Source organism: Alosa sapidissima, chromosome 16 (genome assembly GCF_018492685.1).
Source record: "Alosa sapidissima isolate fAloSap1 chromosome 16, fAloSap1.pri, whole genome shotgun sequence".
Taxonomy (NCBI): domain Eukaryota; kingdom Metazoa; phylum Chordata; class Actinopteri; order Clupeiformes; family Clupeidae; genus Alosa; species Alosa sapidissima.
This window is the reverse complement of record NC_055972.1, coordinates 7,964,724-7,987,824: the sequence shown is the minus strand read 5'-3', so window position 1 is coordinate 7,987,824 and position 23,101 is coordinate 7,964,724. Positions and strand designations below refer to the sequence as shown.

General features: G+C 42.2%; 1 protein-coding gene across 1 annotated transcript; it reads left to right on the top strand.

Moving 5' to 3' along the window:
• Positions 1-2,226: 2,226 nt before the first annotated feature.
• On the top strand, positions 2,227-21,216 carry LOC121685575 (cytosolic phospholipase A2 zeta-like). Its single transcript, XM_042066178.1, is given in 12 exon segments — positions 2,227-2,504; positions 2,605-2,694; positions 17,149-17,290; positions 17,544-17,660; positions 17,985-18,118; positions 18,650-18,867; positions 19,061-19,183; positions 19,357-19,373; positions 19,375-19,495; positions 20,065-20,280; positions 20,563-20,654; positions 20,656-21,216. Coding segments are annotated over 11 exon segments (1,371 nt in total). The 5' UTR covers positions 2,227-2,504; positions 2,605-2,650; the 3' UTR covers positions 20,803-21,216.
• The last annotated feature ends 1,885 nt before the right edge of the window (positions 21,217-23,101 follow it).

The following is a 23,101-nucleotide window of genomic DNA, read 5'->3' as shown; positions in this document are numbered from 1 at the left end:
CTTAACATAATGATTGATGGCAGAGTTGCAACGGTTTGCCTTGAATTCCCTGCTACTTGAAAACAAATAAGATGGATGTTGCTGCTGGCGAACAGTGTGACACGAGTTAAGCTTTTATTAAGTTGGCAAACGTTTGAACTAGCCAACTAGCTCCGCTGGTGGGAAACGCATGGGACTCATAGCGCTGCCGCTGTCCTATTGCGTGCAGAGGGAATTTGAAAGACAACTGATTATCCCGCCCCTCGGACTGAGCACTGCGAACGGTGAGTGCCCAGACCCTACATTTTAATGTAGGTCTGGCTCGTCAGGCTAACCTGAAGCGTGTACAAGACAATCATGTTAAAATTACATGAATATTTCATGTAAGCCTAATCAATTTAATTGGAATTACTTGATCAAATTAGGTTATCACAACATGAATCAATTTTGTAGGCCTAAAGAGAAATGCTGTCCTAATTCTAGACATTTCATTCATGTGCAACTGATGTAGCCTACATGATAAAATCAAGTAGCCAGTCCAGCGATTTATTTTTTCAGTGTGTTTACGCAAACCTGACCAATAAAGCTGATTCTGAGGAAGAGTGAAATTCAGCTTGCTGTAAAGCTAGCCTACTTCTATTCATTGGCTAAATGATGCTCCCCGTCTGTCCCTTGGTGCCCTATACCAGAGCCCGTTACCTTATTAGACATTCTCTGCCTATACACAGTAGTGCGTGATGGTGGGGGGCAACCCCTCGAGATACAGGGTGGCGCCTGTAGTAGGCCTGTCAAACTCGATTCCTTTTAAGGATCCGGGTTATTCTGAGTCACTCACTAAACTGATCCGGGTTGAACGAGTCACTTGAGTCACTTGAGTCAGTATTGCTAAATCACAAAGAAATTCAGTCCTACGTTCAAGCAGTGCCATGGGGTGCTTCATTTCGTTAAGTGCCTTCTCATGTTGGATGTGGATCCTCCATGATTTGAAACCAGGTTTTTGCAGCACTTGCATTTAGCCTTTAGAGTTTTGCTCTCCTGGTCAAAGTGCATCCACACATTGTTCATCTTTTTGGTGCTCATGTTCAGAAACTTTGATCTTATTGACAGAGAGGGTAGCCTATATTATAATAATTAATTATTTGTTGTTGTTTTGTTAACAATAGAAAAGTTTGCCTAGGTCTAATAGTAGGCTACTAGGAATCTATTCTAATAAGTATTATAGGCTGCTAATACTAGGCAACTAATATTACTATTAATCATGGCTATACTGTTAGGTAGCCTAATATAATATCATATAATATAATATAATATTATATAAAATAGCCTAATATAATAGCATCAAAACCTCCACCCACTCACGGGAAAGAAAGCAGTTTGAGCCAGACTGTTTATTTATTGTCTTAACCTAGCCTAAGCAATTGACTTTCAATGTAGACATAGATACAGGAACGTAGAAATGCCCAGAGGGGTATTCCAGAAAGCAGGTTTACTGGCTTAGCTGGGTATGTTAACCCAGAGTTAGCGGTAAACCTGGGATTTCAGTTCCAGAAAGCTCAAAAATGATCAGGCTGTGTGAGTAACTATGGTAACATAGGCTCTGAACTTAACCTGGTAGGGGGTAGGTTTTGTTCAGGTTATCTTCAATTATGTTCGGTTATTTTAGTGCATGTTCAATCAGGCCGCTATTTTTACACTTGTCACACAATGGCGTTTCATTTTGACGAAGGTCCGATTGACAAAGAAGCACAAAATCATGTAATATTCATCCGTGCAATTCACCGTGAGAGGGCGATAAGACCACGACATCACATGAGAGAGTGAGTCACATAGAGTTTTTCAGCTGAATCCTAAATATAGGCTGTAGGCTTGAAAAGCATTCTCCATCCCTACATTACACATGGTGCTAGCTAGCCTATTTGTCTTTGGCCCACCAGACAGATGGACAAACAACATCTCAGACACATTGAAGATATAATTAAAACAAGTACAGTAGCCTACAAAAAAGGGAAAACATATAGAAAATTAATAAATACGTTTAAATAAAGACTGCATAACAGCTGTCATGCAGGTAGGGCTGTGCGTGTTGTCACTAAGTTTGGTTAAGAATGCTGATGGAATTTTGGATAAAATAGTTTTTAATAGGCTACACACGCTCTCTCCGAGTGGGAGTTTTTGTAGTGTCGGTCGGTGCGTAAAGTTTGCCTTGCGCTAAAGCAGTTAGTTCGTTTTCATGGACACAAACCCACGAGGATCATTAGTACCCAACTGGTAGGTCGGCATCACTTAATGTGCACCGACGATAGGCTGTCTTAGCTGGTGAGCTTCAATTAACGGGCTTTGGCTTTTTCAGAATGTCCTTATGGTCGAATGGATAGGTCATAGGCCACTTCTCTTTTTATATGTGATTATGCTTCACATCTTATCACAAACGTGGAGGCGAAATGGCAGGGCCCAGTAGACCTACACGATGCCAGGAATGATGTAGCCTATCCGGGAGGCTAATTTGAGCAACACATTTCAACAGGGTGCGTTAGGGCAGGCCTTCACCTTACTAGAATATTATCAGATCCACTACAGACTTATTAATGTGTAGGCTGTAACTTAATGTTATATGTGCAATTACAGGACAACTTGATGGGTATGCTACTGGGGGATAGAGGATAGGCTACCCATGCCTTCCGACATTCATCACCCTTCCGATGCTGGAGCGCAAAGGTTTAAAGGAACCGTATGTAAGATTGTGGCCAAAACGGGTACTACAATCACTTTCAAATTACTGTAGAGCGGTGTATCCCCTTCCCCTCCCCTCTGACTGGCAGAGTTGGCAACCGGATGACGAAACACTACTGACTTTGTGATTAGTAGATAGGTGGAGGGTGGCGCATTAGGCCAAAACACAACATGACAACATCAACATCAGTTGAGGGCTGCAACTTCACTTTTTAAATGACAATATCCTGGCCAGACTACTGTTGTCAGTGATATAAGTATTTGAAATGAACATGATTTCTTAATGTCTAGTGACATATCAGGGCAATTTTATGATTAATTAAAATACATTTTTTACATACGGTTCCTTTAACTTGACCCACAGCTGCAGAACCCGCGTTAAAATAGAAAATTACATTTGTGAATCTCAAGGAGTAAATGGCCCACTCAATCTGTGACAAGGTAGACTAGTTTAAGAAAGCATCATTCAAAGCAGTCAATACAATACGTAATGTCCACTAAATTATTTAATTGTGCTTTTGACATAGGCTATCCTAAACGTACGCATTTACACGGTCAGTTAGGCTATTCTCTGTCAAGCAAGGTCTCGTTCCTTGGCAGATGCTCAAGTATTGCTCTTTTTTTGTTATCACAGTTCTCTCCTCGTAAGCCTCGAGGAGAACTTGCTACTCCGCCTCTGAAAAATACGGTGCTCTTCGTTTCGCCGGTTTCACTCATGGTTTCGACTCTCAATAGATGATGCCTTTATAAGTTCGCCGTGAACGCGCACAACTCGAGGTTATCTAACACAGGGTTGATTGAACTAACTGGTAACCGGTGTTTTGGAACCGACAGATCGAGTTTAGTCGCCACTGGTTCAGACAACCCAGAGGTTAAGTTTTATCTCAGTGTTTGTTAAACCTCCTTTCTGGAATACCCCACTGCAGTGAATAAATTATTATTATTGTTATTATTATTATTATTACTACTACTACTACTATTCTCATTAGGCCTATTATTATTATTATCACCTTGACACGAGTAGAAACTGGGCTACTCGCTCGTCTACAGATCCACTCATGTAGCCGGCTGATTCGACTGACTCGCACTCATAACAACATAACGTAACCGGTCTAACGACTTAAACACCTTTAGCCTGTAGTAGCTTCGCTTCAGTTTGAGACTGGTGGAGCATCGAAAAATTGTCATGCCCAAGGTAAGCAGACAACAAGCAATCGCAAACAAAGTATGAACGAATTGGGAGCCTGTAAAATATGTATTCGACTATGCAGGGAATCTAATCATCGATATTATTGATCAGTCTAATTTTAAATCGGATCCTCATGAACAGTTAGCCAAAGATTGGTGCCCTATTAACGACAGACTAACTTCTGCCAAAGTTCTCTGAAACAACATTTAGCAATTTAGCTCAGTGAAATTATTTAAATCTTACTAATAATTTACGTTTTTTTTACGTTTTTTTCTTTTAACTTTAATCAGCGTGCTTATTGTAATATGGCTACCCATTTGCTGAGTTAAAGCTAGGGGGACGTGATGCTTGATGGTGTTATGTTATGTATAAAGCAACTTATAATTACATTTTCCCCTTGGACCGAAGGGCACCGTAAATAAAAGAACATAAAATAGTCTAAGTATTGGGCACGTACGACATTGCCTCGCAATTCAACTTCATTAGCCTATATTTGAACCAAGACTTAGCTCATGAGAAGTCAAAAAGTTCTTATTTGTTCATTCCATGTGCACATCCATCGGCAATGTGAAATATACAGCCTACCATCCTCAAGAACACAGTAGCCTACACATGTTTCAGTTGCAGTTCACTTAAAGATCATTCAAGAGCTCCCATTCAGGAAGGTAAAACTGATGTTGTTGAACAGACTTATTAAGTCCTGTCAAAACTTGTCATTATCTGGTCAAGCCAGGCAAATCCTAATTAGTTCAGGATACATTCGCGTTCTTGGCTTTCCTGAAAAGAATTCGGTTGGAATGAAAATGACGCAGAAAGCATCAAGTGAACAGCTTTTGATGACTAGCCTATTGACCCTTTCAACAATAACAACAAAAACAATGCTTGAACGTTCTATTTGGGCCCCAATCTACTTCCTCTGCATTAAGATAACATATGGAATGTTAAAAAGGAAGTCTTGTGGGGCCAACTATGATGCTGATAATGGAACTCTCTTGAAAGGGCCTATAGGGCCTACAAGCGAGTGAAATATGTCTCTTTTTTAAATGGGGAAACACAGCCGTTTTTGTAAAACAGCAAGGGCACACGAGAGCACGACACCAAACATAGTATGATGTATGACTGTAGGCTATAGGCCTAGTATAAGTATAAGTATATATACTCTTTTGATCCCGTGAGGGAAATTTGGTCTCTGCATTTATCCCAATCCGTGAATTAGTGAAACACACACAGCACACACAGCACACAGTGTCGTGAAGCACACACTAATCCTGGTGCAGTGAGCTGCCTGCATCAACAGCGGCGCTCAGGGAACAGTGAGGGGTTAGGTGCCTTGCTCAAGGGCACTTCAGCCACGGCCCACTGGTCGGGGCTCGAACCGGCAGCCCTCCGGTTACAAGTCCAGAGTGCTAACCAGTGGGCCACGGCTGCCCACCACGTTACCTGATATACAGTAACCTAGGCAAGGCAAGTTTATTTATATAGCATATTTCATACACATGGGTAATTCAATGTGCTTTGCATCAGGGGTTTTCAATCAGTGGTCCCAGTGGTCCATGAGGACTTTGCTAGTGGTCCGTGACCATGGATTCAGTAATGTAGTTGCAATGTGGGAATCAGTATTTTTATTCAGTGGTGGTCCTGGGGTGCAATTAGCCAGAATGGTGGTCACTGGTTCACAATCAGTTGAAAACCCCTGCTTTACATAAATAAAAACAAAGACTACTGTACATAAAAGTATAAAAGGGCAGTGCAAATGTTTAAAAAAGGACATAGAATAGTTAAAACACATAAAAGACAACATAGAATAATTAAAGACAGAGTACAAAACAACAAATTACTGGAACACAGCCAAAAAATTAACCCTCCCCTAGAGTTAGATGTGATTATTGCACGGCTCTTTACACGCCAAGTAGAACGCTCCATTGGCTTGAATTGGATTTCCCAAAGTTCTACGGTAAAATATTTTCATGTAATACCGCTGCAAACATATAATTACCGCTGTCAATGGCAATGGGTTTTGTGCTTCTGATACGTCTTTCATATCACTACGCAAGGACTGGAACTTCATTCAAAAGTGAAAGCAGACGGTTAATCAGCTGTGTTCTAAAGAATGTTTGATTCACGTTCAGCGTGTGTTGATTCAAACTATTTGTTTCTCAGCAAATGCCACGATGAACGGTAACAAATAGGCTAGGTTATGAAACTAGATGGCAGAAGTGTGTAGGCCAATCGGCCCACCATTTTTTCTACTTCGCCACCTACAGATGTTTGACAGGTATGATATTTCGAAATGCCATGTTATTTCCCATAGGCATTCGACGCCCGGAAGTTGGGTGGACACGGCTGCTTCGGAGGCGGGACTTATTCAGGAGACGTCTATAAGCGGAATAATGTATAGAACGCCGGTCATTATTGGGAATATAAGTCCCTTCAGGGCGTCTATGCGTCGGGGTCTGGTTCGCCCTGTCGGGACTTATTTTCCCTATAATGACCGGCGTTCTATACATTATTCCTTATGTAAAAGCATTTTTGTCTTCGTGCATGCATTGTCTTAGTCCGGCAGCGCCACTGCTAGCTTATGTTAGCATAGTGAATGGAATCTCTCTTGCGAAGCACAGACGAAGCACTGCTACTAGGGCGCAGAGATATCACGCAACACATACAGTAACTTGTCTCACTCGCCACAGCATGGACAATCTCTGTGCCCTAGTAGCAGTGCTAAGACAATGCATGCAGGGAGACAAACATGCTTTTGCCCAATTATCTGATTCTTTTCATAAAACGGTGGTGTGTTCCTTTAACCATACGCTTCATCACATGCGCAGTTTGGTTATTGCACTGAATGTAGCTATAGACCAGGCAGCTAACCCAAACAGAAACAGTTTTTGACATTTGACAAAAAAGAACACAACACAACACTGCACTTGATTATGTTAAGTCAATGCAGGCATTGGTAGGCCTTTTAAAAAAAGTAAGGGAAAAACGCAACACTGCTGCTTTACAGAGTCACCACTTTATTGGCAGATGTACTGACGTTTCGGCGCTAGGCATTCATTTGAAAGGGATTTTAGGCATTGGTAGGCCAACATTGTTGTGTGTGGAAAACATTCCAGAGCATTTGCAGTTGATTGTTATCATATGTGCACAGTAGCCTGGCTAACGTCAGACCTCATCTCATTGAGATGGGGTCTGGGAACTACAATATCGTCGGACTGCGTCCATAAATGGGCGGTTTTGGAGCTAAACGGGAACACCCCTCTCTTCCTCCTCCTCTTCCGATGTGTAACTGTCAACATCCGGTCCAGCATGGATTTCAAAATCAGGGTTGTTTTGACGTTAGCGTTAGATACATTTTTACTTACGTTCAACCAAGCCTACCGTAAGGAAAGCCAACCACCGGACTTTGCAGTTTGCTTTATAGTTTAGCCAGCTACGATTGTACTGGTGTTCATTAGGTGTATCTGTAGAAAATGTTGGTTTGTGCTTTATGCTATTTAGTTCAACTTGTCAAATAGTTCATCTCCTTACGAAAAGCTGTGTTGTAGCCTAGGCTACTGCAGCAGTAGATCCATCAGTACTGCAGTAAATGCAATGACTTGGATACGAAAAAAAAAAATACATCCATAACGAATACTAGTCCTATAGTGTTCGTCCACTTATATCATACTGCATAAAGCAAAATTTGGAAACGAAAATATTGCAGTACCAGTGCAGAAAATAGGCTAGTTTCCCTGTCCCAATGGTCTCAGCTCAGCTCAGCATTACTGGCAATCACTGCTTTACACACACAGCATTAACCTGCACAATGCACCAAACCTTTCACCCTTTGTTGCCCAATTCATCCTCACTAACACACAGATGACCCCCTACCCCTGTGGCACCCTCTCCCAATGCTCAATAGTCCATAGGCAGACTGATAGTCTGATACATTTCACTTACCAGATGGCATATCACAAGGGCTCTCTTATTACATAATAATATTTTCAAGAAAGACAAATACTTTAACATTTACAACTTCAGTAAACTTTATTTTTGGACTCAATTAACACAATATAAACGTTTTATAAAATATTTTTATAAAATAAAACTCAGGAAAAAAAGGTCCCCTCCTGTGTGCATCAGTTGTTGAGACTAACCACCCCACCCAAAACACACCCGGACCAGTCTCACAACACTGTTTTCCAAAAACAAAATCAGAGTAAACCAAATTATAAACCAATGTAAATAAGCTTATCTGGACTATTGGAAAGAAACTAAAAAACATTACAATGTTACAATGGCCCTAAACCAGGGCTGTAGTCAAGACCACCTTTGTCGAGTCCAAGACAAGTCCAAGACCAGGACTAGTCGAGACCAAGTCAAGACCGAGTCCAAAGAGGTTCGAGTCCAAGACAAGACCGAGTCCAAAAAGGTTCGAGTCCGAGTCAAGACCGAGTCCAGGATAGGAAAAAAAGTCTTATGCATGACAGTATCAAGACAATCATTTTGGGTTACTATTATTATTATCTAAAAGCAAAAACAGTGTGAACACACCCAGGATTTGTAAGTGTAGCCATTCCCCTTCTCCAATATTATTATAGGGCTGTCAAACGATTCAAAATATATATTTTGAAATGAATTAATCTCGATTAACCGCAATTAAAAAGTTCCTAAAGACTAAAGCTTCAACATAAATCACAAAATTAATGAGTAACCACAAAGGTAAAAGTAAAACACTTTTATATTATTTAAATGATAATACTGACACAGTAATTGTGTTTTAAAGTATTCATTTCTTAAGAAATACTACACATATGATGCTGTTTAACTCATTTGTAAATTGTGCACTGTTACTTTAAGCCCATTGTGGCCACGTTCTCATAATGATCTTTTTTTTACCAGCTCCATTGAAATATAGCCTATAGCTAGTCCACAAGCTCTAATATTGTTTGTACCACATGTATTGTACAATATTAACAATGATAAGCATGATATTAAGTTGGTATAAACAGTTTTCATTCCTTTGGAAATAGAAGCATGTAATGACATGATGCTAGCTAGACATTTTCTGTTTGCAATTAAAAGTGAATGATGAGCCTGAGCCAGTCACCTAGCTATCTGAATGGAATGTGTTTCAATCGGCATAATATGTGCTTCATGTAAACAAATTATTGAAGACTTCAAGACTCACCAGTTCCATTACACAAAGGCAAAGACAACTCTTCATATTTTTGTCCATTTTTCAAATCACAGTGAGTGCAGCCTACATACATGTTTATAACTGGTCAGTAGTGGAAATCGGATAAATCCGCAATCTCCTCTAACCTCGTCTTTGTTGCCTTCCTTTTATAAGTTTCTTATATTAAAAAGGAGATATCAATTATCATCAACAACGACAAGCCAGCTGGAGCCTGCCAATCGTTTTCTCTCCTTCTCGTGTGCGTTCAGACGCGCTCTTAATTAAATGGAGTAGCATACGTTCAAGTTGGATCTTAATGGAGAGGAGCCGAAAAGTATCATCTTTATGTAACTGTTGCAGTTGGTGCATTTTGACATTGTAAACGTTATCTAACAAGAGTGAAAAGCAGTTTGCAGTAAAGCTACTATTTGGCTAAATGTTGGTTCCTCTTTATCTTCAGCTAACTCCACAGACAGTAAAATAAACTCTCAGGCTTGCGGTTTTAGGTTTTGCGGCTTCCGTTACGTGACATCAACCCCCCACAAAGGTAAACACTATTGAGTTAATATTTTGTAACGCATTATGTATTTCAAAATGAATCGCGGCGATTAACACGTTAATTTTGATGGCCCTAAAGACACCTGGACTCGGTCGAGACCAAAAGCCATATTTGGCAAGACCAGTGGCCGAGACCGAGACAAGACCAAGTCCAAATACTAGCGAGTCCGAGACAAGTCCGAGACCATAGAAAAACGGTCTCGAGTCCGGACTCGAGTCCAAGACCGGACTCGAGTACTACAGCCCTGCCCTAAACAGAGAATAAAAATGAGCAGAATCTCTCAGAGATAGAAAACAGAGACTGACCCTTACCAAACACAGGTAAAGTGACCACAAATTGCCAATGAGAGAGAGAGAGAGAGAGAGAGAGAGAGAGAGAGAGAGAGAGAGACTTGGCTAGTCTGACATGCAGGGCAAAGAAATAAGACAGGAAACTACTACTCTGGAAACTGTACATCTTCAACCAAATACCTCCCATACCCTGTATGCCTCAGTACTAAGCAGGCTTTTAACCAATTGTTTTTTGCTGAAAACAAATGCACCAACCATAAAACAACGCCACTGGCCTGGCCTGCCGTCTTGTATATTTTTCCAAGGCTAACACGCACTGGATTGTCATCAATGCCAAGATCCTCTGCCAGACTTTCATTGATATAAATCATGGGACGGAAAGGCCGCGTTAGGTCTTGGAAAACCTTTGATACCCTATTGAGAGTGTGCAGCATGCACATGTCCATTCTCAGGGTAATCCCCACAATCTTCTGCAGAATCTCTATAGGGAGGTAAGGCTGCTCCTGCTCCTGGTGTTGGTCCTCTCTTGTAGTAGGTGTGGCCCCTGGTCCTTCAGGATTGCTGAGAGATGGAGAGAGTGAATTTAGCATATTGGCCTACATCACCAAATGTAGGCAAATCACAGACTAAGGACACAAAGTAGTACCTTTCGACAGTAAACAGCCGAGTACAACACCACCGTCGAAGACTGGTCATGTCAGCCTGAAAAGTAAAGTTTTAAATGATAGCTGTGGTGGGTGAGGATGACTGAGTGAATGACTAGGAATGTAATGCATTGAAGAGACAGAACCCACCTCACTGAAGTTCTGAGGTCTTTCGAGGGTAGCACACATTGCATACTGAAATTAAGATATTAAGTGGGGGTAGAAAGTTATTCATTTTGAAAAAGTCAACAAGACAGACATTTCAGAAACATTAGGCTACAACTCACCATCAACATAAACACCCCACAGTTGTTGCTGAGATACTGATGGGATGCGCACTAGAAAAATAACAAAAGAGCATGGTAAGTGATCATAATCCCTATGTATTGGCAAATTTAAACCCATTCCTTTCCTTCTACCCCAATGTCATTTAACAGGTAATACATTTTACCTTTAACAGCAACAACAGTCACATAGGAATGCATAATTGTCTATGTTGCAATAATAACCACAGTGCATTAGGCCTCCAAATACACATGTTAATGTTTTACCTCATGGTCTGCCAAAAAAAAAAAAGGACTTTCCACTCCTCATTGGCCATCTGGTGTGCAAGGTTACTGAAAATTATTTTGAAGTAGTATTAATTGCAATTCATCTCTATCAAATGTAATATTGATGCCCAATAAGGAATTGCCAGTACTCTGCCCTGACATGCATGCGTGTACACAGCTGAAAGTTTGGGTACCACGGCTTTAAACTACTGTATATCGGATAGTAACTGGCCTGGGAGTGATGGCAATTCCTTAGAGACTTAAGAATGTATGGAACATATGGAATGCATGAACAGGGGAAACAATTTAATCTGGATAAAAGGAAGTTATGGTTTAAAACCAAACTACCATACTTCCTCAAACAAACAAACAACAAAAAAACACCTCTTCTTGAAGCAAAGTTTCGAAAGGCCTTTTAAGCAGGAATGACTTCTGGTGTTTCAAACCATCTTCATTATAATAAAAAATAAAACTACAAGTGCTCTTTTAAAGGTTTAGAGATTGAAATGAACAATGCTTCAAGACAGAGTTTTCCATGAACATGGAGAACCAGCAATCAGATTTCTAGGAAAAACCTGAAGACATCTAGGTAGCGGCCATCTCCAAAGCCACTAGGATCACGGGAGTAAAAATAGTGAATAGTCCTCTGTTTTGGTTTGAGAACTTGTTAAAAGTTTCATTTCATGGAATAGCAAGGCATGGGTTGGTTGCAAACCCAATAGCAATCATAAAGCACTTTTAGCTGATGTTTCTCACTCAGCCACTATCTACCTCCTCAGCCCCATAACACAGATGTTTTAATTATGTACTTGACTGAGCTCTCCACTTACACTAGGCAAGGCAACTGATAAAAATATGCTTTTCACACATTACATTCATATCTAATGGACTTTAAGCAATTTTTAATGGTGGATGACAATGTTGCGATCTGCAGCACCATATAGAAAATAAGCATGAGGGTTGTATAAAAATTGTGCTGTGTATTCAAGAAATACATGCCAACACAAGATTACTCACACACAAACTCCAGTGTCCAGGGTGCCAGGCTGGGAGAAGCACAACATCCTTGGATGCAAAGTCACACTGGAGAAAACAAAAACAGATCAAAGAGGAACTTGAAGGACATGGAAGCTGAGAGGCTAATTCTTTTCACTACATGACTACTTACGAGCATGGAATCAGCAGGGCAAAGAGAAAATGGAGGAAGCCAGGTCACCACCACATAGGCGTCCACAGCAATAGTTGCTGTCCCCTTTAATAAAAAAAAAAGGATAGAAAGGACTTTGCCAACACTACATAAAATTCAACTGTTAACCACACAAAACCGGTCCCTTCTTACAGAATTAAGATTAAAATGACTGCACCACTGACTTACATGTGCATTTGCAGTGTTTGCAATGACGTTGAAACAACAATTTGCAATCTAAAAAAAGGAAACAGTCAACAAGTATAAGGAAATAGTAAAATACAAATAATAATAAAAAAAAAGATACTGTACTGGATTAATACTTACCGTTGCTTCCACATCTCTTTGTAGACCGAGAGTCCAAAAGTCTGACCTTCTGAGCATCACCGAGTTGAATAGGACAATGGGCTCATGTGGGTCGCCATCAATGTCCAACACATAGTCTAGCTATGGGGGAATATGTAGAATATGATACACGCATACATGCATGAATGATTTAAGACACTGATTGAAAAAGCTACTATTACACCTTACTGCTTGAGAGAGTCTTGAATGTAGAGGTTGTTTCCAATCTGTCAAAGTCAAAGTCAAAGTCAGCTTTATTGTCAATTTCTTCACATGTTCCAGACATACAAAGAGATCGAAATTACGTTTCTCACTATCCCACGGTGAAGACAAGACATATTTTACCAATTTAAGTCCACAGACAAACATAACATTCAAGTAAACAAAAAAGTAAGTAAATAGTAAATAAGAGGGCACATATACTAATGAAAAAATAAGAGCAGCAAAATTTGGTTGAAATTGTGCATAGACAGTCAATAAAATACTAGTGCAAAGTCAGGCCAATAAAAGGCTTGGGTAGTTCTGTTTGACCTAAGTAAGAAAGAAAGTGGCATAGTGGTGCAAGTTATGTAAGAGCAGCAGAAGTGTTGTGTTTTCAGGACAACAACAACAAGTTGTAAAGTGTACAAGTGTGCAAGTGTGCAAGTGGAGTAGTGCAGGCGGCCATTGTGGGTCCAATGTCCAGGATGTTATGTAGCTGAGGGTGGAGGGGGGAGAGGAGGGAGAGAGTTCAGCATCCTTACAGCTTGGTGTATGAAGCTGTTGGTGAGTCTGGTGGTGCGGGAGCGCAGGCTTCTGTACCTCTTCCCAGAGGGCAGTAGATCAAACAGATTGTGAGCGGGGTGACTTGCATCACTCACAATTTTGGTCGCCTTGCGGGTGAGGTGGGTGGTGTAAATGTCCTTCAGGGAGGGGAGTGAAGCACCAATAATCCTTCCAGCTGTGTTCACTATGCGCTGCAGGGCTTTCCTGTTGTATTCAGTGCAGCTTCCGCCCCACACAGCGATACAGCTAGAGAGGATGCTCTCAATGGTGCCTCGGTAGAATGTGGTCATGATGGCTGGTGGAGCACTTGCTCGCCTGAGTTTCCGCAGGAAGTACAGGCGGCGCTGAGCTCTCTTCGCCAGTGATGCAGTGTTGGTGGTTCAGGAGAGGTCTTCACTGATGTGCACCCCCAGGAATTTGGTGCTGCTCGCTCTCTCCACCACAGCACCGTCGATGGTCAGTGGCAGGTGTTGGGTGTGACCTCTCCGGAAGTCAACAACAATCTCTTTGGTCTTGCTGACGTTCAGCAGGAGGTTGTTGTCCCTGCACCACGTGGTCAGATGGTCGACCTCCAACCTGTATTGAGTCTCGTCACCCTTGGTGATGAGACCCACCAGAGTTGTGTCGTCAGCAAATTTCACTATGTGATTGTTGCTGTATGTTGCAGTGCAGTCATGCGTCAGCAGGGTGAAGAGCAGCGGACTGAGCACGCAGCCTTGGGGGGCCCCTGTGCTCAGTGTGATGCTGCTTGAGGTATTGTTGCCAACACGTACTACTTGAGGCCTCTGACAGAGGAAGTCCAGTAGCCAGTTGCAGAGGTAGGTACTGAGTCCCAGTTTGTCAAGTTTGCAGATGAGTTGTTGTGGTATTATGGTGTTGAATGCAGAACTGAAGTCTATAAACAGCAATCTCACATATGAGTCTCTTTTTTCCAGGTGGGTGAGGGCTGGGTGGAGGGCAGAGCAGATTGCATCCTCTGTAGACCACTTGGCTCGGTATGCAAACTGGAAGGGGTCCAGGGTGGGGGGGAGAATGGCTTTGATATGTGACATGACAAGCCGCTCAAAGCACTTCATGATGATGGGTGTCAGTGCCACAGGGCGGTAGTCATTGAAGCAGGATGGAGCAGTTTTCTTCGGCACAGGTATGATGGTGGCAGCTTTGAAACATGATGGGACGATGGCTTGCTTCAGGGAAGTGTTAAAGATGTCTGTGAAGACATCCTTAAGCTCCCCTGCGCAGTCCTTCAGCGCACGACCTGGGATGTTGTCTGGACCTGTTGCCTTACGGGTGTTGATAGCAGCAAGTGTCCTCTTCACGCTGTCGGCAGAGAGGCACAGGGGCTGCTCATGTAGAGGGGGATGGGTCTTCAGTGGGCAGGTGCTGTTTTGTGCTTCAAAGCGAGCAAAGAAGCGGTTCAGGTTGTTGAGCAGAGGGATGTTGCTCTCACAGCTCTGTGGCGCGGGCTTGTAGTCCGTGAGGGCCTGAATGCCCTGCCATAGGCTTTGTGAGTTCCTGCTGTCTTTGAAGTGGGTGGTTATCTTGTGAGTGTATTCCTTTTTTGCTTCCTTGATGCCACGGGACAGGTTGGCTCTCGCTGTTTTCATGCCAGCTTCATCCCCAGCTCTGTAGGCTTTATCTCTGGCCCTCAGCAGCCTGAGGACATCCCCTGTCAGCCATGGCTTCCAGTTAGCCCGAGTGATGATGTCTTTTGTGTGGGTCACATCATCGATGCACTTGGTGATGTAAGAGGTTACAGTGTCTGTATACTCCTCTATGCCTGTCCGGTTGTTGTAAGTGGCTGCCTGCTTAAACATTTCCCAGTCTGTTGTGTCAAAGCAGTCTTGAAGAGCATCGGAGGCTCCCTCAGGCCACACTTTTACCTGCTTACAAACCGGTTTGTTCGCTTTTACCCTTTGTCTGTATGCGGGCATTAGCATAACAGTGATATGGTCTGAAAGTCCAATGTGGGGGAGGGGGGTGGCTTTGTATGCTCCTTTGTGTGTAGTGTAGACCAGGTCCAGGATGTTATCTCCTCTTGTTGGAAAATCAACATGCTGGTGTAGCTTTGGAAGTACAGTTTTAAGATCAGCTCGTAGTGCGCATGCGCTAATCTTGATCGGCTAACGCGCATTCAAGAGATCAAAAACTGGAGTATGCTTCGTGTAAGCGTCAAAAATGACGCACGTCTTGGACACGCGCAAATGTGACGCAGGACCATACCAGAGCCTTTAGTATGGTGAAGAAACAGGGGGAGCAATAGAGTAGAAGGGGTTGGATGATGCTTTTGTAGAGTAGCAGAAAGAGATGGGGGGGGGGGGGGCAACATACAGTGATCTTAGTTTGTGTATTGCATACAGTCTCTGTTGTGCACGTTTCTGTGTGATGGTGACATGTTCATTGAAGTTAAGCTTATTGTCAATGGTGAGACCAAGATATTTGAAAGTGCTGACCTGTGCAACTGGTTGGCCATGGATGGTGATGTGAGTGAGTCCAGGGGGTGATTTTGATGCATGAATGACCAGTTCTTTTGTCTTGTCAATGTTGAGTTGGAGGTAGTTATCAGAGCACCCCAGTGCAAAATCTGTGATGGACTGGTAGTAACTAATGCTAAGTAGTGTACCATTATTGTAAAATGTTACCCATATTTGTAATATTGACAATTACTTGTAGGCTACAAATCATTTTCACAGTTACAAATATCTATCTAGTTTCAAGTTGTAATAAACACATACAACACTTTTGAGTCTGATTTTATTTATAGTTTTCCTGCTGCTGTTTTAAAGCCATGCATGTGCTCTTTGTCCCTGTGGAGAAGGAAATAATCAGAATGGACATTAACATTATTTATTCATTTTTAGCAGACACTTTAATCCAAAGTGACTTATGTATTATATTACGAGGGCCATTGTCCCTGGAGCAACTCAGGGTTAACCCTCTATTGCATGAATTATCACCTATACTTTGAAAAAATGTTTTAAAGTACTGTTCTTACTTAAAATGGATCAAATAAAGGATTTTTTTTAAAAAGTAAGAATTTTTTTTTTTAAGTGCCTTGCTGAAGGGCACAACGGTGGAGATCTGGAAATGAACCCACAACTTTTCTGGCTACTACATGCTAGTTCAGCTCCTTAACCACTATGCTACCACATACATAGCCCTCAAGGATGTTAGAAAGTTTCACAAACAACTAACTGCCTTGATCGTTAGACATGATCAATGGCTTATTTCTTTAGATAGTCTCTACAGGCCATAATTTTCAGTAGATGTAACCAGGGCAGTGTTTCCCACAGAATTGAATTCCATTTGTGGTGGTTGGTTTGCAGAATTAACTTGAATACAACAGTTTTTAACAAATTAGCATAGCGTGGTTATGATGCTAACCAGATTTAAGCACAATTTAGTACAACCTGGAAAATCATTGTGGTCAATGGTGGTCAATGTTGATATTGTGGTGGGCCGCCACAAATAAGTCAATGTATGGGAAACACTGCAGGACATCAGATGCATGTAAAATGAATCATAACATGTCGCTGGTTTTCAGTGCTGAGGAGCCTGGAATGTACTCTTTCTGCTGTAAGTGCATGTTGTGTGTGATGTCTGTATGCTACTGAGACCTTCAATTTCCCCTTGGGAATCAATAAAGTATCTATCTATCTATCTGTCTGTCTGTCTGTCTGTCTGGATTAATTGTATAACTACTCAGTTCATGATGTTCTACTGACTGCTGTTCTGTGACTGTGACCCTGTAGGCAAAGGCAGGAGCTGGCGCTGCGTCTGGACTTTGACATCCCGTCAGCGGAGAAGCACTTCCTGGAGAAGAGGAAGGTGGTGGTGGTGGGTCGGGCTCTACAGAAGCTGCTGGAGCTCAGCTCTCCTCCAGACACAGATAAGGTACTGTGTGTGTGTCAGTGTCAGCTCTCCTCCAGACACAGATAAGGTACAGTGTGTGTGTGCATGGTGCATTTACCACACATACAAATATGACAACGCAAAAGGAGAAGTTGCTTGCAGCTCGTATACCAATGTATTGAAACATCCATTTGATATTTTTTGTTAAATATATTATTACATGACATAACACTATATTATTACTGTTTTGAACAATTTTGCAACAAGAGATTTTTTGCAAGAGATATCTGCCCAGGCCCCCCTAGTGGGTGTGGTTTGCTCAGGGGGAGGGACCAGGGCGATGACTGGCATCTTTGGGAGTCTGAGGGGCCGTTTATACGAGGACGATTGCGAAGGAAGACGACAAAATATTTTATCATAAGTGCCTTTCGTTTACACGGCGACCCCGCCATCGGGGCTTGAAGACGCAAAAATCTGAAGACTCCTTCCAGAGTGTAGAGTTTTGAAGACGACCCGGGTTGCGTCTCCGTCTAAACGGCGAAACCAAAGATCCTTGATTACCTCTCTGGCTAAACTGTCAAATTAGAATGTCTGCGCGTGACGTACCGGGGGTTCTATCACACCACCACCCAGCGGTCTGGAATGCATATCCAATCGAATATCACATACTCTTGCGTCTTCATATAAACAAAAGATAAAGATTTCCCCCTGAGAATGCTCGTCTAAACGTGAATAAAAAAATGAAGACGAGACGCCACTTCTGCGTCTTCTCTTTTCATCGTCACCGTATAAACGTAGCCTGAGGGGTCTCCAGACTCTGGGGATCCTGGATGCTGTCAGCTACATCACCGGCGTTTCAGGGTCCACATGGTGAGTCTCCTCATGAAACATTATAGAACATTCATCCGGTTGGTAAAAAAGTGAGGTAACATCTCTCAATGGCGTTAAATTAACTCAAGAAACAACTTTCAAAGTCAGTGTTTGACATTTCCTTGTAGCGGTTTATGATACAGTAAGTAAATAAGTAAATCTACATAAATAAATGAAAATTGATAATTAGATGTAGCTGACACTGCTTTTGCAATCAGAAATCAGTTTCTTTGACGCTTACCAGACGAGGGCAGCGTGGCCTACTGGTTAGCGCTTCGGACTTGTAACCGGAGGGTTGCCGGTTGCCGACCAGCAGGAACGGCTGAAGTGCCCTTGAGCAAGGCACCTAACCCCTCACTGCTCCCCGAGCGCCGCTGTTGTAGGGATAAATGCAGAGACCAAATTTCCCTCATGGGATCAAAAGAGTATTATACTTATACTTACTTAATTACCACTCTAACCTGCCTCTTACCATTCATTATTCCATATAACATTATATGCCTAATCACATGACACATTGGCATCTCATAGGGCCATGTCCACTCTGTATGAGAATTCTGATTGGTCAAAAGAGGACATGGGTGTGGTCACTGAGCCAATGAAGATTGAGATGATCCAGAGGTACAAGGACATACTGTCCACTGAGAAGATCGGTTACTACAGAAAGGAGATGGAGCAGAAGGAAAAGGAGGGACATCCAGTGTCCTACATTGACATGTGGGGTCTGGCTATCGAACACCTCATCTATGGTAGGGTATGGGAAGGTACGGCAGAGTGTACACAGGAGGACAAACACTAAGACACACACACACACACACACACACACACACACACACATAACACACACACACACACACACACACGCCACACACACACACACACGTATGTGACATGTAAATGATGAAATGCAAATCCTAGAGCCAAGTGTCTGCTCCTTGCAAGTGCAGAAATGGGAGAGTACCCTCTCTGACCAGAAGAGGGCGGTATCAGAGGGACAGAATCCTCTGCCCATCTACACAGCTGTGAACATGAAGAGTAGCCAGAAAGGCATCAACGCAGAGGCCGGCAAGTTTCTAGTTTTAATCTCTGTTTTCTATTTTTAACGAAAATGTTCACTTGGCTCATGAAAGACCATTCCACAGCTACAGCCAAATGTGCTTGCAGATCTTACAGACGGTGTAGTTCTTCATCTATGGAACTGTGTGGCTCTGTACCACCATTGTGTCTTTGTATTGCAGAATGGTGTGAATTCAGCCCCTTTTGAAGTGGGTATTCCAAAGTACGGTGCATTTGTGCCTACTAAGCGCTTTGGCAGTGAGTACTTCCTGGGTCACCAGCTCAACAACCTTCCAGAGAATCGTCTGCCTTTTCTGATAGGTGAGTGAAGCATGAATGAATGAATGAATGAAGCAAGGGAGGATGGGTGTGTATGTGTGAGTGAGTGAGTGAGTGAGAGAGAGAGAGATTAGATTTGCACCCCCAGAATTATTTTAATTAGTTTGATGTGATTTCCTGTATTCTGGTGCATTTTGGGTATGGCCAATACTAAATTCAATCAGATTTATAGCCTACATCCTGATTTTTTGATATTGGGGCAATGATTCCATGCAAAGGCTTGGGCTTCAGGGCCCCCTGACCCCTTGGGCCCCTGGACCTGGGCCCGGTAATGCCCGTGCAGTAATCCATCCCTGACTATGACAAATGCTGAAATAATTTTCAAATCTCCAGCCACACTGTGTGGAACACTGGTTTTGTGATGCTGTTGTTGATACGAGAGGCTTTTGACATCCATGGAATATTCAGCAGTCCTATTGGACATACCTGAACCTAAAGCTTGAATTAAAGCAACACAATGTAGTTATTTTACCTTTAAATAATGATGTCAAACTCTTTTGATGATCCACAAACTTGTAATGAGCAGAATTGCGACTCTGTTAACACCGCAGTTTTGTTAACCTGTCTGTTTGCTTCTCAGGTGCTGAAGAAAACCCAGAAGCACTGCACTGACCACAGGATCCCGTTCCCTCACATCGATTTCAGCCGTGTGGAGAATGAGCCCATGAAGGAGGTGTATGTGTTTGAGGACAAGAACAATCCCAAAGCTCCCATTGTGGTTCACTTCCCCATGGTCAACCTCACCTTCAGAAAGTTCAAAGCCCCAGGTTAGTGGACACCAGCCCAACTACATTCTTAACGTTGTTGATAGTTGGACTATGAACATAGAAATATTGGGCTCCCTGGCATATTGTTTTAATATCAGACATTTACATTGACTGGCAAGATCCAGGGTCTCCACTCTCATATATTAGATTCCCTGCATCTTTCAGTGTCCACCCTCGTCCCCTCGTTAAGCTCTTGGGTGTACTTGTGTTTTGGAAAAGCAAACCAGTGGATGTTTCAGCCCAGTTGTATCATAACCTCATCTTCCTGCTTGTTATTTGAAGGAGTCAAGCGAGAAGGGGAAGATGAATTGAAACAGGGAGAGGTGGACCAAGGACTCGCCATACCTCACCTCGCTTACCAAACTGGCCTACCAGCCTGAGGACTTCCAGAAGCTGATGGATCTTACTTGCTACAACGTCCTGAACAACCGCGACATCCTGCGGTCAGCTCTACGCAGAGCGCTACACAGAGAGAGAACCTATGTGGACGGGGACGCACGCAAGGACCACCCCTGCTCCTGAACAGATCCTCCAAATTGTGTATTTTTGATAGGAAATAGAAATTATACATACAGGCATAGATGATGAAGTTTATACATAGATGTTTAATTTATGTCAAACCGTATGGCTACACTGGTTGAAACATATTCCATTTGTACATTTTCCTGTGACTGGTCACACACAACAACAACAACAAAAACATCCAAATTTGTTGACTGCAGTACATCAGGTAATCATTTTCTTAGGGTCTATTAGTCACTTCATTGGATTAAAATAATGCAAATGTATTAAGATAAACACCATGGAAATATTAAGCTTAAGTAATTGTTGTTTAGTCATTGATTAATATAGCAACTAATTTCATTTGGACAATTTGGAACCAGAAATATGTTAATCCTGTGTGATGAAATTAATAAAGTATCTTTGTAAAGCCTCGAACAGAAGCAGCTATTGAAATGTGTAAGTTACAGCAACCCCTATGGAATATCATGAAATTGCCGTTTATCCAGAATGTGGTAATGATGCAGCATTTCATGAAGTTTGAACCTTTGTGTGAAAAGATATCGGTCACAGCCAGGTCGTTGGCGCCTATTTTGATGACAGAGCCAAATTAAGATTTAGGAAATGTGAGTTATTCTGGAATTTGATCTAAGCATGCCAAATTTTAAAATTGTCACTGAAGCGGTTGTTGAGATATTGAAACGCATAAGTTGCAGTGTCCTCTATGGATAGTTGTAGTGGCCCCTAAGTTATTCAGCTACTCTAAACTCTTACTGGCCTTAAATTCTGGTGGGGCTACAAACACTTCAAGTTTCATGTGTACAGGTTCGCCTGGGTATCAATCCCCGAAAATCTCTGAGGATGGGCTGTGCCACTATAACACATTGGATATTTAAAGTCTAAAAAATATATTTTAGTCTATTTATATAGCACATTTTTAATGCAAAGCACATTTGATTTATGACAGGATATTTGGACCATTGCGGGTGGCATTGAGATGTTTTACAATAGTGGTGGGGTTTTTTTTTAGTGCGGTGGCAAATCTAATGCCAAGGCCTAAGGCACAGCATTAATACCTGGCTGGTTTCTCACCAATGATGCCAAGCCACTCAGCCAGGGAGACACGTGGCGCCCCACTGGGTGGTGTCGGTGATTAGGAAAAGGTGAGACGGGCCTGTACGGTCTTGCAGTAAGTAAAGTCAAAAAGTCAAAGTACACCGGTTTGCAGCTCAAGTCATAGCAACATGGCAACAACACGACAGGACAGTGCACCACAAAGGCTTTAGCCATAGAGCCTTAGCCAACATGCAAATTCATGAACAGATGTCATTATGTTTAAAAAATAGCACTAGTGTTCCACAACCCTGCTCTTCCCCTCTTAGTGTTATTCTATCTAATGGCATTAATTAGGGATGAATGAGCGTAGTTGAATATATTTAAGCCTAATCAGTGATTATGGTTCTTAGCATTTTGTCCAAGGTGACTTACAGTAGCATCAATAAACATTAGGCTACATGTGTGCGTGTGTGTGTGTGTGGCGGGGGGGCTGCTTTGGTGCTGAGGGTCTCGGGCTAGTAAAACATTGTCTGTTGACTGTCTTGGGCTAGTAAAAAATGCAAGGTTCCTGATCCATCATGTGCTTGGGTGGGTATGGTGATGGGTATTCAGGGGAGTTGGCGTCAGATCCTGGGGAGTTTGACTGGGTGGTGCATGGGGTGATGGAGTGGGGATGGTGATGGGAGATTAGGATTAGTTACCAGTCCTCCCAAACAATCTATATGCCCCCCTCCCTTTGCAAATTAGCAATCAGTGCAAATCATCAAAATTCACCCAAAATCATTTGTCATGCACAGACTTGGAAAATAGTTTAAAAGTATCAATATAAAACTTCACTGTCTATAATATACAATTAATTGCAGAAAACCAAGTGAAAGGCATGTTTGAGCAATAGCTGGGGTCATTATGGGGCAGGTGCTTCCATAAAAATGTGTATGAGATGGCGAATCATTGAGTATTGATGAGGTTCTTTTCCACATTTTTTTTTACTTCAGTTGCAAATATATACATTTTTTTGTTTTTTTTTTTGTTTTTAACTATAATGGCAAATGACTATTTCTAATACATCAATTAAAAATATTTTAATATTTAAAATCTTGAAATATGATCTGTCCCTGAGTTCACTGTCCCCCCACGTTACAGTACTTCTTGAAAATCCTTCTGGACACACCCCAAAATGTTCTAGGCTCTCAGGAAGTAGAGCACCTACAAGGAGCTGAGTTTACCCTTAGTTTTACATGCAGCAGCCTGTTGTTGAGCTGGT